Consider the following 20,590-nt stretch of genomic DNA (forward strand, 5'->3'; position numbering starts at 1 on the left):
AGACCTCCCCTGCTCTCTGTCCCAGAAACTCAAAGCGCCAGGCAGGGATCAGGAGGCTGACAGCAAACACATCCCGCCGTCATGCAACAGGCAGGGACCAGATGTGCCCCACTTTATTCCCAACTAACGAAACCCAATCCCTGAGCCCGACTTCGCTTTGAAATGGAAAAGCGAGAGCCTGCCGCCACCAGGAGCCGCTTACAGTCAACAACTGGGAACGGAACAAGTTACTTTCTGCGGAGGGATAATCCAGGCTGGCAATCAGGGCTTCCTTACTAGCTCTTTGGGATACGCTGGTAGAAAAAAAGAAACAAGCAGCCAACTTAATGAAAACTTGTGTCGTTTCGGCTTGGAAGGGAGGTTTTCTTGGTGGGGTCACGGAGGTCACCGGGGGTCCAGGGCATCAGCAGCCCCCCTCCACTTCTGTCCAAAAAAAGAGCCAAAAGGCAGAGGAGGCTGTTCCACTGACAGAGCCGTCACCCTCTGCTGTGCACAAGATCCTTCACCTGCTGCTATACAATTTGTTTGCCTTCATGAAAAACACACAGCTGGATTTTCCCAACAGGAGAATATCTCGGCAAAGCTGGGAGGTGAACAGCCATTGTGGGTGTGGATTTAAGGAGTTAGTACATTTCCTGCTTTCATCTTGTAACCTTAGGAGTTTGTGTTTCCTGTTTCAAAAAACCAGCTGTAGATCTACTGCATCTTAAATGTTTCCTGAATATGACTCCGTGCGGCTCATAAGGTTTTGGATTTCAGTGTTTCTAGGTCATGCCTGTCAACATCGCCAAGCGCGTGTGATTCTGTATCACGGGCTCGAGTCCCACCTGTCAGCTGTCACTCGCGAGGGTAAAACATCTGTAGCAAGGCTGCCTGAGGACTGTGGGAGAAAAGGTCTCCTGGGAGCAGTGTGGGAGAGCAGGGTCCTGGCGGTGAGTGATTCGCTAACCAGTGTTTCCAAACACACACTGGCATAGACAAGCACACACTCGCCGGCTGTTCACACCGCTGACAGATTCCTCCAGTTCCCTAGAGCTGAATCAGCAACACGCTCACCCTGCTCGCAGGACGGCCCTCCACTCAACCCGTGTCACATTCTTTTGTCCTTAATTTTCCGCCCGAAGTGTTGCCCACCTCCAACATGCAGCCGGCAGAGTGCAGTCGGTCACACTGCCCCCCTGATCCCCGACCCCTCACACTCACCCCGCCAGTGCAGGATCAAGCTGTCCCCTGACCTCTCACACTCCCCCCACCAGCGCAAGGTCACACAGCCCCCTGACCCCCAACCTCTCACACCCCCCCCCCCACCAGCGCAAGGTCACACAGCCCCCTGACCCCCAACCTCTCGCACTCCCCTCGCCAGCACAAGGTCACACTGCCCCCTGACCTCTCGCACTCCCCTCACCAGTACAAGGTCACACTGGCCTTTGACCCCTGACCTCTTGCACTCTCCTCACCAGCACAGTCACACTGCGCTCTGACCCCCCGACCTCTCACACTCCCCTTGCCAGTGCAAGGTCACACTGCCCTCTGACCCCTGACCCCCCAACCTCTCACACTCCCCTTGCCAGTGCAAGGTCACACTGCCCTCTGACCCCTGAACCCTACAACCTCTCACACTCACCTCGCCAGCTACGAAGAACAGCAGTGGCGTCTCCTCGTCCTTGGCTTTGTACTTGGCGATGATCTTCTCTGCGATGGGCTGGATCAGCTCCTTAGCTGGCTCCAGCTCGCCCTCCTCCTCCGCGTCTGCAAGAGGAGGGAGAGAGGGGGCTGAGGAAGGGCCCTTGTCTTTTACCAGCCCTGCAGCCTCCCACTCTCACCTTCTGCTCCAGAGATCATCAAACACTGCGCAGAAGGAAACTGAGGGAACCCCAGAGGAAAGGGTGCCCCCTTCAGGCCTCTGGCTGTCATTGTACATCAACATAGCAAGCAATGCTTGTATCCTCCGATTTTCACTGCAGCCTGGACTCTTAATGACCGGATCTGAATCGGCTGTTCACTTCAGTGGCCTATACTGCTAGTTTCCAGGACATTATTCATCAAGGACTTAAAGTCACTTATAAAACCTGCAGAACTGTGGTCTGTCCAGACCAGGAGTGGAGATTGCTAATTCAATGACAACACTGTCCAAAAAGACACAAAACAGCCATTAGAAGCACGATATCTGCGTACACTAACCCTTTTCAACAAGCCCTGGGAGGCTCACTCATTTTTATGCGAAGCAGTTTAAAAGCAACTGGAACAGGAGTCAGAAATACTGACGGACTGAACTCATTTTTTTTTTTGGTCTTCTGTTGAAGCTGCTGCTCTGTCTTGATGTTTTTGGTGATTCCATTTTGGTGTCTTTGTATTGGATCGCACGTGCAAATAAGCATGTCACGGCACTTGTGCACATGACAAAGTGAACCAACCAAACGGAAATCCTTCACACCTGCTAGTTCAAGTAGACAGAAATGCTCGTGCACACTTGGGGGGACCCCTCAGTACCACCGGCTTCTGGGAGAGGGGAGGTTCTCTCTCGCAAGAGGGGGTGCTTTGCACCACGGCACCACGTTTTTGACCACAATCTCGCATGGCTGCCTTAGTGAATCTCTCCACGGGACTGGCAGACTGTCACGGGGTACAGCGCCCCGCATCCCAACTCACCCACGAACAGCACCAGGCAGGGCCCCTCGTTCAGCTGCGCGGCGTTGGACTCGCTCAGCTCCAGCACGGGCCGCGGGTGCCAGGGGAAGCGGCGGCACTCGGGGTCGTTCAGCACCTCCACCCGGCCCTGCCGCGTGACCAGCCGGCCCTCGGCGTCCAGCAGGATGAGGGTGGGGATCCCTGCCGGGGGGGGGGGGGGAGACGGGGAGACGGACAGCCCTGAGCACCCCTGTGCCGCCACCGCAGCACGAGGAGAGGGCGATGGTCCAGATCGCTCGGCGAGATCGAGGGGGGAAACTCTGGGATTCGAACCCGAGGCGCACACACACACTCTCCCTCTCTAGTTTAAAACCCGATGGGTCACAGCCAAAGCTTGCCGTCAATCAAGTGCAGATTCCGGGTTCTGGAACGGACAAGCGCAAGACCTGAGCTGCACCCCTCGCTTTCTGGAACCCGAGCCGGTGCTCTGGGATCGTTGCGCAGGCCCCAACCAGACGAGCAAGAAAGAGGAGCTGAACAGGCTCCTCTCCCTGCGTTCCTGAGCTGAACCCCAAATCACCCCCCCCTCCCCACCTGCGGTTACAGCAATCTCACCCTAGGGGCGTCTGCGCCCCTCTCGCCACCCTGCAGGGAATACCTAAGTACCCGCCGGCCACGCCACCTTTTTTTTTGACAAAGCGGCACACTCTTTGTCGGTGGCACCAGAGCTTCCTCGACAGCTTTCGGCGAATCACCTCTATCAGGGTCAAGTTCCGCCCTGGGGTAAACCAGGGACTCGGTTGCCTGCACAGACCCGGCCTGTCCCAGCTCACACACTGTCTCTCTCGCTCCTTCCCTTGTGATAAGGATCAGCCGCAACAGGATTTAAGAGCCCTTACCGCCAGCAGGCGCGGCGCGCTGCGAGAGGCGGTAACAGCAGGCTGCTGTGGGCTGGAATGGGAAAGAGCACGGGGGGAGTACAGACTCGTCCTGCGCACATTCCACAGATTCCTCGCAGCCAAACACTGCTGCCTCTCTGCTCCTGTGCTACCTCTGGAATAGCTGCCCCCCCGCCTGCACCAGGGGCAAGAACGCATGCGCCGTCTCCCCACTCAGTGCAGGAAGGCCTCTTCATGAAATTAAGGCTACACTTGGCCCAATTACTAGAAGACAGAGCATGTGCTTCATGGAATAGCTGTGCAACAAAACTGCTCAATAAACACACGTAGGTGTAGCCTCCCACACTACCTATTTAGCCATTTTCCTATGTTTAAGTATTGTCATGATTTCATTTTATGTTTGGCTTGTGTGTTTAATACAATAATGGAAGAAGCCAAAGACACATTTCCACAGCGGTGGACAATAAATGATCTATTGAGCTGGTAAATTAAAAATGTTTCAAACATATAGTGCCTCCAAATGACAAAAACACTACCAATGTCATGTCATGGAAGTAAGATCTCGGAATATGCCAAATTCCCCGTCTCGTGCCAAGAGAAGAAGCCCCACGATGACGCAGTGAGCTTTTATAATTTAGGGTTGGCTGCCCATCCTCGTCAGAAGCTCGTTAACATGCCAATTTACAGTTGCATGCAGCAGAGATTGGGGGGGGAAGCATGTGCATCACAATTATAATAATATCCCAATGAAGAATTAATGGCCGGAGATAGCCACTGAGCCCCATACTCAATGTCCAGACCTTCCTGGAGAATTTTCCCAACCCAACTACAGCTCCGGACTGTACCTTGGATTCCGTACAGTCGATTGAGCCGTGAGCGCCGGCCCTCGTCTGAATACGGGACGGCCAGCCAGGGCATCTCGCTGAAATACTGTTTAAAAGAATCTTCCGACCTGCAACGGAAAGAATCCACGAACGCACTCGGTCACAAGATTTCTGTCTTGTGATTCATTCACAAGTCCGGTAACAGCCAGTCCTGTAACCCTGTCTGTAGATGGTTCTGTACTTGAGCTTCAATCTAAATTGAAAAACCTTGGGGTTATATTCGATTCTGGCTTAACATTCGACCCACGTGTGCAGCATGATGTCAAAACATCTTTTTTTCACCTCAGAAATATCGCTAGACTATGTCCTATGCTATCACTAACTGTGGCTGAAAAGCTGATCAACACATTTGTGGTCTCTCGAATTGACTACTGTAATGCTCTACTCGCTGGGGTATCTAAATCTACTCTGAACAAACTGCAGTATGTCCAAAATTCAGCAGCCAGAATCCTGACCAGGTCTAATGCCAATGATCACATTACTCCTATCCTGGAGTCCTTGCACTGGCTTCCGGTCAAATTCCGTGTAGACTTTAAAATCCTCATGCTCACCTATAAGGCTCTGCATGGCTTGGCACTTCAGTACCTGTCTGAACTATTATCGCCCTACTCCCCACCTCGCAACCTTCACTCTTCTAACTCTGGTCTCCTTACTGTCCCCCAAGCCCGTCTACACTCTAGGGGTGACAGGGCCTTCTCCTGCTGTGCCCCCAAGTTCTGGAACTCTCTCCCCAAGGATATCAGAGAGTCACCTTCTCTAAACTCCTTCAAATCCAGACTCAAAACCTTCTTCTTTAGAAGAGCCTTTACTTAGTACCACCATCCACGGTCTCCTCTGTATACAGAAATTGTGTTTTATCTTGCGTATTCTTTTTATTTATTGTTGTCATTCTGTAAAGCACTTTGAGAAGCCACCTTTAAAGGCGCTATATAAAATAGTTTATTATTATATTATTATTATTCACTGATCAGAAGCAATACAAGGCAATACAATCTGCAATTACTTTGGGTAATTCGAGATTAATTCACCCGAAGAAGGCTCTACGGCCAAAACTTTGTGTTTCTTTTCTTCTCTTTTCAGCCTGGAATAAACTTTTACTTGTTCCGTAGTCACAAGACTTGAATTCAAGTCCCCCATGGTGTCTCGTGAGCTGCAGCATTTACACTTAATATCTACTGTAGTTGTAGAAAATGAAAGTGCTCGGGCATCAGGATTAAGAGGAACGAGCAGCCTGTTCTGAACTGAAACAAAGCTCTTCGAAAGTGAAATCTGACTCCCGCTGCTTAGCTGTTTTGATGCATTTCGGATGTTACGACCTGAAGGCTGAACATCTGGCGCTGGCTCTTTTGTAATTTGAAAAATATTTACTTTCCTATTCATCGGTAACTTGAACACGTCAACCTGGAGCTCGTAAAAACCTGAAGCTGTGCAACAGAAGCCTCATTACCAGCCCGGGTTCACCCTGGCTGGAAAGCGCCGAGTCACTCACCTGTCGGCGCTGACAAACACGATCTCGAACTTCTGTCCCGACTCCTTCACGGTGCGGTACGACTCCACCAGCACCCGCGACAGGCTGCGGCACGGCGGGCACTGCCAACACACACACACACAGCGCACATGAACATCCCCCTGCCAGGCCCGAAGTCAGACAAGAGCTCTCTCTCCAACACAGCTCTTCACAGGCCTGACACTCAGACAGCTTATGTTGGCTTCGGCCTTTAGAACACAAGCCGCAACAATATAGTCCACGTGGCGGTTTTCGAAGATCAGTCCTCTATATTTCAGCTCATGATACGTTCGTCTGCTTTCGGGCGTGTAAGTAGAAATTCCCTCTGAAACACATCCAAGAGTTTGTGTTTCTGCTCTGGCATTTGGGAAACACAAGACAAAAAGATACTGGTGGTCGAACAGACTAAATATTTTATATCCTTGTGAATAATATCCGTCTCATTTTATGTAGAAAACAAGACAGATGAAACTGGATTACAAAAGAAACAGAGCAGTCCAGGAGTGCTTTTAGTTGACTAGCAGTAAGCTGATAATCGCAGACTTCCCTGACTTTGCACGCAGTAGGCAGTATGCACTACAGCATTTCCCTGCAGTTAAGATACAGCTGAATGTTCATTGTTTGATGAAAAGAAATACTCAGGGGATGGCCTGAAGGGGGCAGCATGGTGTCTAGTTGGTTGGTGCGTCACAGCTCCTGGGTTGTGGGTTCGATTCCAAATTGGCGCATTTTCTGTGTGGAGTTTCACACATTTTCATATGGGCTTTTGCCAGGTTTTCTACCATCTTCCACAGACATGCTGGCCATGACGGGTTAACTGGCTGCTTGAAATTGTGTGTGTGTGCACTGCATGTATGTGCCTGTGTGTGTGTGTGCGCACGTGTGCATTGCATGTATGTGCACGTGTGCACTGCATGTACGTGCCTGTGCGTGCGTGTGTGTGTGCATGTGTGCATTGCATGTACGTGCACGTGTGCACTGCATGTACGTGCCTGTGCGTGCGTGTGTGTGTGCACGTGTGCATTGCATGTACGTGCCTGTGCGTGCGCGTGCGCACGTGTGCACTGCATGTACGTGCCTGTGCATGCGCGTGCGCACGTGTGCACTGCATGTACGTGCCTGTGCGTGCGTGTACTGCATGTACATGTGTGTGTGCCTGTGTGTGCGTGTGCAGGTGTGTGTGTACTGTATGTATGTGTTTAGGTGCGTGTGAGTGCATGCATGTACGTGTGTGTATGTCCTGCCATGGCCAGTCACCTGTCTAGGATGTAGCCCCACCCTATGGCTCTGTGCTGCCATGATGCTCACCAGAGCTTAGCGGCTTTCAGACAGCAGATGGGTGGCTGCCCTCTTCAAATCCACAGGCCCTTAAATGACTATTTATCCACTGGCTTACGGATTTATTTTCTGCTGGCGCATTTGTTTTTCTTTCAGAGCCCATTCTGTCAAGTGGCCAAGTGACTTCACAGCATCTGCTCCCCCCCCGAGGCTGGCACCTTTCCCTTCCCACAGAGCTCCAGAATCAGCTCCAGGGCGGCGTGCCGGCCAGCAGCCTGCCAACGTCCCCAGCGCCTTGCACACAGCCTCCCGGGGTTTACGGGCTGTGCCATCTTTCGCGCTGGCACGCGGGTGGCACGCACTGCCGCCGCCCTCTTTCTGCCATACGGGTGGGTGAACGGGGGGACCTTCGAGGCTGGGCGGTTCACTCGCTCACTCACCCAGTGCGCCGAGAAGTACACGCCCACGTAGGAGCCCTCCAGGCAGCTGCTGTCCGCCGTCTGACCACTGCTCCTCAGCAGGGGCCCCGCCACCACCTCCATGAAGGGCTTGGGCCCCCAGGGGAACTCCAGCCCTGGGGCAGAGGGGAGAAGGCAAGGAGAGAGCCATCAGTGCACGGAGGACACCCCGACTTCCCACCTGCCGCGTCTTGAAAAGAGCATCAGCACAAAAGGATCTCCAACACACGGACAACAGGTTCATGATGTGAATGACATCTCTATAATGGAAAAGATGACTTTTTCTCTCAGGTTCCAGGCAGAGAGGCTTAGCAAATACTGGGAAAGATGGATTCATTTTATCTCCCCACTGAGACCTGATTTCAGTTTATGACGGAATATACAGTAATATTTCTGGGTGGTTTATTTTGTTGTTTGCTGTGTTTCTCATTAAACAATTGTATAACCCCCCCTCCCCCCCATATCTGCTGGCATAATGTAAATCGTTTATTTTATATGTATGTATTAAGATAACGTAACAAAAATGAAAGACAAAGGCAAACTGTTCTGGATGTGTTTTCCCTGTAAATCTTTTCATTGTTAAAATAAAAAAAGAAAAGAGCACCAGCTCTCTGGTCAGGTACGAAAAAGTTTTTAAAAAAAACCCTCCTGAAGTAGAGCGTTTATGCCCACTAAGAAGTGCCAACACGTAAAGCAATCCAGACATGCACGCACACGTCTAGGTATACGAGCTGATGTTCTCGATACCGTATATTCACCCGGCACCGTTTCCACTGTAGGTTTCTAAAACCAAAGTAAATCTGATCAGATTCTGTCCAGATCCATCCCTTCTCTGAAAAAAAACCCAGACCTTCAATCTGGAGGAGAAACAGATGTCATGGCTGAGGTGTCAGAGAGGTTTCGTGTATTGAAATAGAGTAGAGTAGAGTAGTTTACTGCCATATGTACACGTACATTGGAATCCTTAATCGCGCTGATCTCTCGGGACACACACAGTACAACAGACAACACCGCGCAGTGTAGGCAACAGGAACAATAAATATATTGTGGAAAAATTAATATGTAGTAGTAAGTAGCAAAAAATGGTAGACTATAAAAAGTGCAGAGTGCAGATGTGTGTTGAGTCTGAGGCCCTGCAGTTGGCTGTTGAGGATGCTCACTGCAGTGGGATAGAAGCTGTTCTTGAGTCTAGGGGTCCGTGCTTTAACAGTGCGATACTGCTTGCCAGAGGGCAGGGGGGAGAGCAGTTTGTGGCCGGGGTGGTTGGGATCCTGAAGGATGGATTGGGCTTTATGGCGACAGCGGGTGGTGTGGATCTCACCGATCGATGGTCCTCTGTGCCGTTGCCACAACCCTTTTTACAAAGGGCCAACAATAAAACACTGCAACAGGGAGCTTTTCCTGCATCACGACAGATGTCCCATCCGAGGCGTCTGCCCAGTTGTACAGATCAGGGGGTGCGACAGCAGTCTGAGCTGGTATCGACAGGCAGGAGTGCTCCCTCCTTGCGCTCTGTCAGCCCTGTGGGTAGCTGGCAGCTGGCATTTAAAGCACACTGCATTTCCAGTGCCCCAGTGTGCGCTGATCTAGACTCTCTGTACACTACGGAAAGGACGATTAATCAAACCTCCTTAGAAAACACCCAGGAAAGGGCCCCCAGCTTAATGAATTGCACAAATAATATAGGATAGGAATTCACAGATCATCAGAGCACATGGGTGATTTATGCGTTTTTATTCTCTGTAGAGTCTGTCATGTGCTCGCCCCTATTTTATTACACAAAGATCACCATTAAAAAGTCAGAGTGTTATTGCTATTTGAGCAAAAGCCATGATGCTCCAGATCCAAGATTTTTATCATGCAAATGATATATTTGAGACTCCAACTGCTTTGTAATCAGTGCAAGTCTGTTCCCGCTTATAGCACTCTTCCCTGTGGTGTCTCGGCTGTTAATCCAAAGGGAAAAGCACCGGGATGAAGGGCTATAGGAGGAGCAGTGATTACTGGATTTATAGCCTTCCCAGGCACAGGGGGCAGGGGTCTCCGAAGTGGAAGTGTATATTTTCCTTTCTCCGTGTGTTGTCAGTGATCCCATAATAAAACACTGAAAAGAATATCACACTGAGAAGAATTGCAGCCGCTGTGGGATTTTAAGTCTGTGCAGCTTTCTGGGATACCTCTGGCACAAAGAGGAAGACAGAAATATGCATCCTCTACTTCATTCTAAACTCTTGTTTTTAATTGTGCTAATGTTATCTTAAGTTTGTGAACTTTTTTTTCTTACTGTAGAGCACTTTCAGAAGCTACTTTTAAAAGTGTTATATAAAATAAAGTTTATATTTAATAAATAAACTGACACACTCGTTATCACAAATCAATTAGATGGAGCACTTCTTAATAAAAGAGAACACGCTTGCTGTGAAATCACAAATTAGCACAATCAAGTGCAGGGATTAGGCCATCCCAGAACGTGCACCACAAAAAAGTGCCCTAACTACAACACTGCTGCAAGCATTTGGTTCCCTGTGGACAAGGTGGCAGCGAGCTGAGACTTCAGCTCCTCCAGACTGCTCTAGAGGTGCCGCCAACACGTCCGGCAGAATTCCTGTCCGTCTGATTGTCTGAAGGCGTTTTCGCCTCCCCCCCACCCGGCGCGATTCATCTTCCCCTCTCTGGACGCGATCGGAAGCACGAGGGTTCCCGCCTACCTTTGGGGTCGTCCCGGACCACCAGCAGCCCGTTTCGGCACACGACCTTCCCCGTGGCAGCGTCCACGAACACCAGCGAGGGGATACTGGTCACCTTGTACTTATTCCACAGCTTCATCTGCAGGAGGGGAGACAAGGCAGAGAGAGGCACCGCACTGAGACCCGTGGAGCCACAGGAAGTGAGGGGGGCCAGCATTACAGCTGCACAACATGAGCCTGTAGCTCTGACACTGCAGCCCGGTTGTGCCATCACTCGATCAGGTGAATAATGTGTCCCCCCCCCCCAAGAGCCCGACTTGGCCATCTCTGAACAGGGCGCCAATTATAAGAGTATCTCTATGCTATGCTCTCTCAGGGTGTAGCCAATGTCACCCACAGTGATTTCAAACGGACCTTCAGGAAAACACTGGCCCGTGACCGGTAAAGGCGCTCCACCGAGCACAGCGAGAGCTTGATGGGCGCGGGTCCGAACCAGGGTGACGTCAGTAGCTGTCTGCGCTCGGGATTTAGAAACAGCACTTCCCCGAAGTCGGGTGGGAGTGACAATATCATCGGCAACTCTAAGCTGCTAAAAACAAAATGATCTCAAGAATAATGACACCGGTAATAGTAGTAATATAAATATTTTTATATGGAGACTCGCATGATGCATCAAGGTGCTTTACAATAAAGCAGATTCATACGGTAAATCAGACTAAATTCAAAGCAAGAGTATGGAAGTGATTTTGGAGATGGGATTTAACAGTACTTGAAAGGTAGGATGTCTAGAGCTTTGGAACGACAGTTGGCTCTCTCCAGGCTGCCATAATCGTTTCCTGCTGCTCCCATAGGAATGTCACGCTTCACAGATCGTGCCGTCACGATCATCACTCCTGATTATTCCTGTGTTAGTAACTCGGCTCTCCGTGCCTCTGTGATCTCACAGCAGGAGAACTGCCCTGCATCACCCGCTAGCCTCCATCAATCACGGGATTGTTCCTGCTCAGTAAAAACACAAAGAGCCCCGAACGTTCGATTTCCCTTTTTTTCCCATTCATCTAATCCTTACGGTAAAAAAGGTCCCTAAAATTATGAACTGCTTTCTTCGGCGGCACCAAACCCATACTCCCAGCACAGCTGCTGAAGGCTACGTGCCTCAGTTTGCTTTAAAGGCAGATCATCTTTGGAGAGCGTTTCTGAGAGAATCTGAAAAGATCTGTCTGCCTTTTGTTAAGTAATAAGGAATTAAAAAAAAAAAATCTACATTTGACAAAGACATCTCTCCTCAGCTCCATTTTCGGGGGCACTTATCTTCAGTGGTGCCAAGACCACAGAGTAAATAATTCAGCAATCACGTTTGTGAAGCACAGCTATAAACACCGGGCTGCTTTCAAACCCAGTCACAGCAACGGTGAATGCTGCAGAATTCAAACGAGAAATGTGCACAGTTTAATTCTCAACTGTACCTTCAGAAAGACTTTTGCTGTGCCGTCTTCTGTTATGTGAAAGCTCTTCAGAAGAAAGCCCCATTTCCCAACGCATCAGAAAGACAATATTAGCATGAATACACTGAGTGCCACACGCCCAGGCTGAGGACCTGCTAACATTACTCAAGCAGGGCTAGCTGTAAGCAGCCTTAAGAATACCGCTCATCCTGCCTAGCCCTAACGGCGGCTCATCTGGCTCCACATTCATCATCACGACTGGCCTGTCTTCAGCTGCAGCTGGACCTGGGTTCTGCTTACACTTAGAGCCCCTCAACCGCGCCATAGATAGACCTCGGACAGGGCTGGCCGAGCCCAGGAGGCAAATTTCAGAAGAACACATGTCGCCGGGAGGCGCCATGACCCAACTCAGCTCCACGCGGAGCGCAGCCCTGCTCCTTCTCCAATCGGCACCTGGCGGAGCTCTTGGAGAGACAGCGCCTCAAATCCAGCCCCCGGAAACTCCGCTCCGATCCTTTTTTGCTGACCAACGAGCCAAGGAGGGCTTCCCAACTTCCTGCAAAAATGTTATAATACGCCCCACATTTCATTAAGCGCTCCATATTTTCGGGGGGCGGTGTGGTGGCTCTGTGGCTCAGGATCTGCGCCTGTGGCTGGGAGGTTGCCGGTTCAAATCCCGCAGCCGGCAGAGGAATCCTACTCCGTTGGGCCCCTGAGCAAGGCCCTTCACCCCAACTGCTCCAGGGGCGCCGTACAAAGGCTGACTCTGCGCTCTGACCCCCAGCTTCTCTCCCTGTCTGTGTGTCTCATGGAGAGCAAGCTGGGGTATGTGGAAAGACAAATTCATCATACAAGAAATTGTATGTGGCCAAGAACGTGATCTGATCTTACAGCCTTAATGAACAGAAACTGACCCTGCGGATCGGTGAGGTTATGCTTTAGAACCCGGCTGTATCGAAGGACTCCGACACCCAGTTTCTCAGGTGTCGGATGTGACGGCATTGTGCCGGGCCTTCCGGGATGCTTTTCCGCGACGCATCTGAACTGGAATGTGAAGAAAAGGAGAGGGAGGAGGAGAGGGGAGGAAAGCAAAATGAAAAGTGAAGAAAACAAGGAAGGACTGCGGCGGAAACAGATGTCAGGTCGAGGGGGCGAGAGGTACGATCAGACAGGTCCGGTTACACAGCGGGCCCCCCGAGGTGGGACCCCCACTCCCCAGCTCTCCCCCATAATGGCAAAAGCAGACAGATACTAGGGGGGGGGGCTTGTCCACGATCGGACAGCCCCTCCAATCACCAGCATCCACAGCGGCCAGAACAGATTCCTAAAAATCAGAGGCCGGACTGGGATGCAGAACTTGGGCTGCTTTTCTGAAACACAGTTATGGAAAGGGGTTGTACTGCTCTCTTTCCCTAAACCCTCGGAACTCAAACAGTTTGGGAAATCGGAGCTTTTCGTTTCGACTTGACGATGGCGGCATACAGAGCATTTGGAAGCGAGCGAGCACGTGCACATGCGTCGTACCGAGACCAAGGTATCAAAATAGATCAACAAAATGATTTAGTGTGTTACACGAGACTCCGGCTCGGGCCGTGCGATTGCTCTGCTGACATCCCAGCAGTCACGGGACTCTTAACGAGACGATTCAGCCTGAAAACGAAGTTCACCCCGAGAAGAACTGACTGGATTTCATTATGTCTGCCTTCACAGCCTGGCTGCTGCTCAGGAATCTGCAGGACGGCAAATCTCTCCGGATTTCAAATACTACAGACCCACAGTGTCAGACTGGGGCGACAGTGCTCGGCTGTGAATGTCGCTTCTTCACAAGGGTCTCTTCCTTGGAAATACCGGCTGTCGTGAAAAGGCACCGTTAAATGCACCCTTTCAGCAGATACGCCATCGCTGCCATCTTCTGCGGTGGAAGATCTTTATTTTAACTTACAGCACAAACCCCACTTCCCCAGCGCCATGAACCCCAGCTCCTCGGGTCCCTGCAACGCCCCCAGCCTGTCATGTGCCTCAGGAACCCTCACACTTCACCAGGGGTGCCTGGACTATGTTAATAATAATTGCTTACACTTATATAGCTCTTTTCTGGACACTCCACTCAAAGCACTTTACAGGTAATGGGGATCCCCTCCACCACCACCAGTGTGCTGCCCCACCTGGATGATGCTCCAGTACTCTCCCCACACACCAGCTCTCAGTGGGGAGGAAAGCAGAGTGATGAAGCCAGTTCAGAGATGGGGATTATTAGGAGGCCGTGATTGGTAAGGGCCAATGGAAAATTTGGCCAGGACACCGGGGTTACACCCCTACTCTTTTCGAGAGACGCCCTGGGATTTTTAATGACAACAGAGAGTCAGGACCTTGGTTTTACGTCTCATCCGAAGGACAGCGCCTGTTTACAGTATAGTGTCCCTGTCACTATACTGGGGCATTAGGACCCACATGGACTGCAGGGTGACCCCTGCTGGCCCCACTAACACCTCTTCCAGCAGCAGCCTTAGTTTTTCCCAGGAGGTCTCCCATCCAGGTACTGATCAGGCAATAGGGCACAACTTGCACCCCAAACGGGCACCTTTGCTGGTACAGCAACACGTCTCTGGGTTACCTGAGCTCACACCCCCCCCCCCCCCGGCTCCACCGTCAACCTCCAGCGTAACAGCAGGGGAAGGGCTTCCTCATCCTGCGCCCCTGGGGTTTTGGAGTAAACAGAAAAAGAAAGGTGGCCTTTCTGCTGATGCCCAGAAATGACCCAGACATTTCCCTGCGACTCGCTGAGCCTTGTTAGCTCCAGAAGAGACTCCTGTGAATTGCGGTTTCTTTCCCAGCCCTGATTCCCGTATTGGAAGGAAGAGGGGGTCTCGGATCAGGGAAAACTCCGCACCCCCCAGCCTCCCTGCGCCAGCAGCAGTAATTGTTTTCAGGCCTCGGTGTGACTGCGCTTTTATGACTTTGAAGACCCCTGGGGGGTTTTACAGCTGCAGCCCCCCTGAGGTGAGGAGAAGCCTTATAGTTCTTCTCACATCTGGTTCGCTTTTGGACTTCTGGTTCATCAAGCACTACGCCAGCCCCCCTCACAGCCCCTCCCCCCCGGCTCCGCTGAGATGAGATGAGCTCTTCCGCACAGACTCTCCATTTACGATAAATGGCCACACAGGCACGGAGACTCATTTATGGGGAGAGACTGCACCCTGGGGAACACTGACCGTAGAGGAAGATGAGATTCTGTTCTGCCTAAATAAAACATCTCCCCGTTAATTTGCCCTGCATTTATTTGCGGGCTGAAAGCTTAAATGTCAGCGGCTTGGGACTTTTCAGGGATACGAAACAGAGTCAGATTCCACGCAGAGGTGAAAATGTAATAATAATAATTGCTTACACTTATATAGCACTTTTCTGGACACTCCACTCAAAGCGCTTTACAGGTAATGGGGATCCCCTCCACCACCACCAGTGTGCTGCCCCACCTGGATGATGCACCAGTACTCTCCCCACACACCAGCTCTCAGTGGGGAGGAGAGCAGAGTGATGAAGTCAGTTCAGAGATGGGGATTATTAGGAGGCCATGATTGGTAAAGGCCAGGGGGAAATTTGGCCAGGACACCAGGGTAACACCCCTACTCTTTTCAGGAAACACCCTGGGATTTTTAATGACCACAGAGAGTCAGGACCTCGGTTTTACGTCTCATCCGAAGGACGGCGCCTGTTTACAGTATAGTGTCCCCGTCACTATACTGGGGCATTAGGACCCACACAGACCGCCGGGTGAGCGCCCCCTGCTGGCCCCACTCACACCTCTTCAAGCAGCAGCCTCAGCTTTCCCAGGAGGTCTCCTATCCAGGTACTGACCAGGCTCACACCTGCTGGGCTTCAGTGGGGCTTCCAGTTGTGAGATGCAGGGTGACATGGCCTGGTGATATGTACCTGAATCCAGCCTGGTGGCCTGCCCGGGCTGACTGCTTTCAGCATCTCAGGGCCACTGGAAACCATCACCCCCCTATATTGAAAGGCCACATCACCAACAGGGATGATCGAGAGTCATCACAGCACAGGGTCGTCAGACTCCCGGCACTTAGCAATTCAGCGCACACAGTACCGACAACTGGAGCCGTCACTCATCACGCCTCTCTGCAGCTCTGAGGCCTTGAACTAGCAGCAAACTGCACACGTGAGAGAATTTAAGGACACGTGCACTGAGCCAGAACAGTACTGTAGCGCACGAGTCCCAGCAAAACCCATTCCTCACAGGCTCAAGCAAAACCGCTTTAAAAGAGGGGATCTTCATCCTTTTGAAGCTCCTGCCTGGTCTGTAAAGCACTCTCGATGTGATGTGCTTAATTTAATGCCGTGATGGAGTTGGTCGGCCCAGAAGAAAATCACACGCACCAAGTGGCGCGTTTTGGGTGGAAAGTTTCTGAAGAGATGTAATCAAGCCCTCTTTGACACGGAACTGTTGTTCGGCACAGTTTTCTTTGAAGTGCTAAAAATGTTTCGGTGAAGTAGGTCACGATGCACTTACTTGCGCATCTAATGAGAGGGCTGCATCAGCCACTGACAGCTTATTGAGCATAAAAAATTCTGCCTCGCCTTCTTCCCACTAGAGGTTGCCTGTCTGCTGCATCTCTCTGCTCAGACAGGGCACAGTGAAGCATTTCCTCCCGCTGTGAAGTGCTGCGTACTGCTACACTAAGAACTTGCCTTCCGTCAAGTACAAATCCGACGGGGGGGGGGGGTTCCCACTGGGGGGAGCCCCACTCGCAGCACGGCAACGTCACGTCTCACAGAGAGCTTTTGGAATATTCGCAGGCCTGCCTCCGCCGCCCTAACGCTCGCACACGGACGCGAGGAGCCCAGATCGCTTTTCTGGGAGACGGTCGTTGCCGTAGAAACCACACCGGGGTTAAAGGGGGTGTCGCGGGGGGGGGTTACCGGCGCCTCAGGAGGCAGCCAGGGGAGAGAGCCGCCCCGAGTCCAGCCCCCGACCCCCCCCGCAGTCCCAATGTTGGATTTCTCGCCAATACAGAATAACTGAAGATTCGACAAATAAAGCTGGACTGGAGCAGGCAAACTGGCCTTGTGAGGGTGCTGCAGCTCCCCCAGAATTGTCAAGCCCCCCCCCGAGACCTTGTGCTCCAGGAACCCCTCATCTAGTACATCCCCACCCCCAACAGATCACAACATCTCGAGAAGCCCCTGGACGGGCATCTCTTGGGCCATATAAACATCTGTCCTCCTAGAAGAAGCTTCTCCAAGTTTATCGCTTCCCGTCCTCGACTCATAGCTTGTTTAAAATCCTCAAGGGCTCTGACAAAGTCAACCTTTTCAGCGGACCTTTTCCGCATCAGCAGTGAAAGACGCTCCGGGGGGCACTAGTGGGAGCTTCAGGGAAGTGAATTTAGACCCGAGAACAGGAGAGGCCGATTTGCGCGGAGGGCTGGACGAGCGATTGAAGAAACTGGCCGCCATTGTTGGCTTCATCCACGAGACCCCAGTAGCCACCGGCAGCCACCAGAACAAGCTAGATGGGGTGAAAGGTTAGAAACGAGGAGAGGCCACTGCGGTGTCTCAACCCCCAGGCGACTTGCGATACACAGTGCTGCGCGCTGGAGATGATGAATTATATTGTCCGACGGACTGCCAAGTGGAGATGAATTACAGGCTGTCAAAGAGAAAGAACGTCGCCCATCTCGGTAGAACAAGCCCCCCATGGCCCCCCTGTGCTACTCTGTAGATCCCCTACAAATTACACTGCTATTAGGTCAAAGGGCAAACCAGAGAATGGCTCCTTCCCTGCTACATATTTCCTAAACCTATTAGCCCAGCCCTGAAGTGGTCTCCTGCTGTCTCCTGTGCAAATGCATGACAGCAACTTCATCAAATGCGAAGCACTTCCCCAACATGCACAGAGAAAACCACAAAATGAGTATGGAAGACATGCCGGCTGTGGGCGAGCTCTAAATGGAGCAACTGGGAGAGCGTTTTGGATTTTAGACTAAAGCCTTGATCCGGTGTCTGTTCTCCCGACAGCAGTGAAGAAAGTCACCATGACCGAGCAAGCTCATGGACATCCCAGGGGTGTGCAAAGGAGAAATGAGGAGCCCAACACTACTGTAGCACCTTCTCCTAAGCTAAACCGGCAGCGCTCTTCAGAAGAAAGCTGCTCTTAATTGCTCTGCAATAATACTGCCCAGAGAAACTCCTGTGAGTTACATGTGACTTCTGCAGTGCTGCCATCGGGATTACTGTCAGCTCAGCACGACTGGGGAAACTCCAAGAGGTCCCCAGGTCGTTTTCTGGTTGGCGTCCAGTCTGGCATGAGCCAGGCCCACCTGGACTAAAACGGGCACAGTGACCCGACTGGAACTGGCATCTCCGGCTCACAATGGGCCCAGTCAGGGCTGCCAGAAATGCCGAGCAGTAAAAAAAAAAAAAGGTAAGACGTATCCTTGACATCTGCCAAAAATAATTTCTATCTCCGAGGCTCAGTAATCTAATAGTGTAAGGAATGGATCTTGGCACATGTCCTTAAAAATAAGCAGATCCTGCAATCCCTCTTCCCACTCTCCACCCCCTCCTCTCCTGCCGTCACAGAGCAGCACCGCCTCAGGCCTGGAGCTCACAGCCCAAACGGGGCCCTCCCGAGCGACCGGAATAAATCACCAGTCTATCATCCAAGAGCTTGAGTATGCAAACAGAACGTTAACACGTTTTGTTATAACAGGCTGCAGCACAACATTTTTCCCTTGTGTGTGTGTGTGTTGCCTCTTTTTCTTGTTGCTAGAATTTAAAGACATAAAAGGAGACAAAAACAAATCTCATTGTTTTGTCTGACCTTCACACCAAGCAGGCATGGAAAACAGCTCAGAGATCCGGAATCGAGAATCCAGACTAGCTTCCCCATGTTAAAACACTTAAAGACTCAGAGTGCATGAGAGTGTGCGTGCATTGGGGGGGGAGGTGGATCTGTTCAACCCTGCTCTTTCACCCCTTCAGCCCCCTAGGAGGGGCTGGATCCCATAGGGAGGCAGAGCCAATGAAAAGCATTGCTCGCCAATAAAACTTTCCTTACTGTCCAAGGCAGTAAGAAAAAAACCCCATCAGCAAAGGCCACAGCTGCTCAGACCAGGGCCTGCAGGGCCTGACGTCTCTCTCTGAAATCAAACCCCAGCCACTAGCCTGGGCCCAACCCAGCAGACACCAAGAGGGAACCTGCAGCTCGTCTCTCCCCAACCCAGCCCGCTCAGTCTCCAGACCACACAGGCAGCCGGCGTTTCCTTGCAGGCTCTGTCCAACTCTGGGGTTCCGAACTTTTTCCAATCAACCGAGCAGTGAAGGGAAACGACCCTGGCATGGCAGAACTGAGTGTTACTAACCGCGCGGCGATGCACCAAGCCCTTTCAGAAAGCCAAGGCAGGAACAGGGAAAAAGAGCGAGGTCTGTGACAGAGGGAACCGAGACCATCTGCGCAGCTCGGCAGAGACTAGTTTTAATCAACTGGAAAGGGGAACAGCAGTGCCGAGACTGTACTCGAGCCTAGGCTGACAGATCCAGTGCCTTTTAACTTCTGCGGTTTGTTGAGAAATCCTACAGTTCTCCAAGGTTAAATAAAAACACCCTTAATGGAACTAGAAATGACTGCTCAGGATTTGCAGTGCTGGGGTCCAGTGAGTTCCCAATTACTTTCCCCCATTAATCTCTTCTGTCTCAGCCCCTGTACCCCAGACAGCACCATCTGGGCAAATTCGCTCCGAGTCTCAGGTCCATAATAAACCAGCAAAGCCCTGTGTACAGATCTTTGACAGCAAAGGTCAATCCAGCCCAATCAGCTCTTGGGGATGAACTGCAACTTGAGTGACTGACCATTATAGACCCGATGGAGTCCTCTGGGTTTGTGCGTTTCTGCTGGCAGCAGACATCTTGTTATCGTTTGTACACAGATATGCTTATGCACCATTTACACCATGTTATGCTGCAAAGCCAGCAAGTCAAAAAAGTGTTGAGCTCAACGTTTGATCTTCTATATTATGTTACTTTGAGTTCCGAGCTAAAAAACCCCAGTTTCCTATAGGTTGACACTTCCTAACAGCTTTAACTAGCCAGTTCCAATAACATTCAAAGGTTTGGACCTGAAATCACCTTTCCAGGTGAGAGATGATCTCTGATGTCAGCACAGAGGAGTGCAGGCTGTGGTATTAACCTGCCTTAAGGGATTATTGGACCGTATAGCCACTCTTCACCAGTGACTCATCGAGGTACGAGGAGATTCCCTTCCGCTCACCTGCCTGCAGGGGATGATGTCCGTTCTGGGAGCCACAACAGTGTGATCGACACGGACACAAATCACAAAGAAATAAAGAAAACAATCTGGTGTTCTTAGTGATACTTCATTTAGAATAGCACGTACAGTTCAGGGCACCCTGTTATATATAAAATAAGTTGTTGCCCCTGAATCGGTCTAGAGAAGAGGTTCAGTCCATTTCAAGGGCCAGGGGAACTGAATCTTTTTAGTCTTGAAAAGGGGAGATTACAAGATCGAAAAATTCAAAATCCCTGAGGGCATCAACAAAGCCTACCCCCGCAGACACCTTCACAATAAACAGCTTTATTTTTTGTGAAAAAGCTTTTTAAAAACAAGAGACACGCCAGCTGTTTGCCATCATTCTGAAAAAGGTTCTAAGTTACACGATTTCCCCCTAAAGCTCCCGTTCATTTCTCCAGACAGCAGAGGTCTTTCTTAAACACCAGCGCCATGCACTGGGCCACTACGAGGGAGTGGACACGGAGCAGGAATGATGGTT

At 51.1% G+C, this 20,590-nt stretch overlaps 1 protein-coding gene across 2 annotated transcripts in view; it reads right to left on the bottom strand.

Annotated features, from left to right (window-relative positions):
* The window catches only part of nxn (nucleoredoxin), a 58,588-nt gene that overhangs the window by 4,728 nt on the left and 33,270 nt on the right, over positions 1 to 20,590 (bottom strand). Inside the window, exons 2-7 of one of the 2 annotated variants that reach the window (XM_088907038.1) lie at positions 10,363 to 10,480; positions 7,637 to 7,770; positions 5,901 to 6,001; positions 4,373 to 4,479; positions 2,650 to 2,829; positions 1,625 to 1,749 (exon numbers count right to left, since the gene is read on the bottom strand). In XM_088907038.1, the coding sequence (XP_088763164.1) occupies positions 1,625 to 1,749; positions 2,650 to 2,829; positions 4,373 to 4,479; positions 5,901 to 6,001; positions 7,637 to 7,770; positions 10,363 to 10,480 (765 nt within the window). The remainder of the gene's footprint in view (positions 1 to 1,624; positions 1,750 to 2,649; positions 2,830 to 4,372; positions 4,480 to 5,900; positions 6,002 to 7,636; positions 7,771 to 10,362; positions 10,481 to 20,590) is intronic. The other variant, XM_088907039.1, reaches the window with a different exon arrangement.

This window comes from Atractosteus spatula, chromosome 27 (genome assembly GCF_055471065.1).
Source record: "Atractosteus spatula isolate fAtrSpa1 chromosome 27, fAtrSpa1.hap1, whole genome shotgun sequence".
In the NCBI taxonomy this organism is placed as follows: Eukaryota; Metazoa; Chordata; class Actinopteri; order Semionotiformes; family Lepisosteidae; genus Atractosteus; species Atractosteus spatula.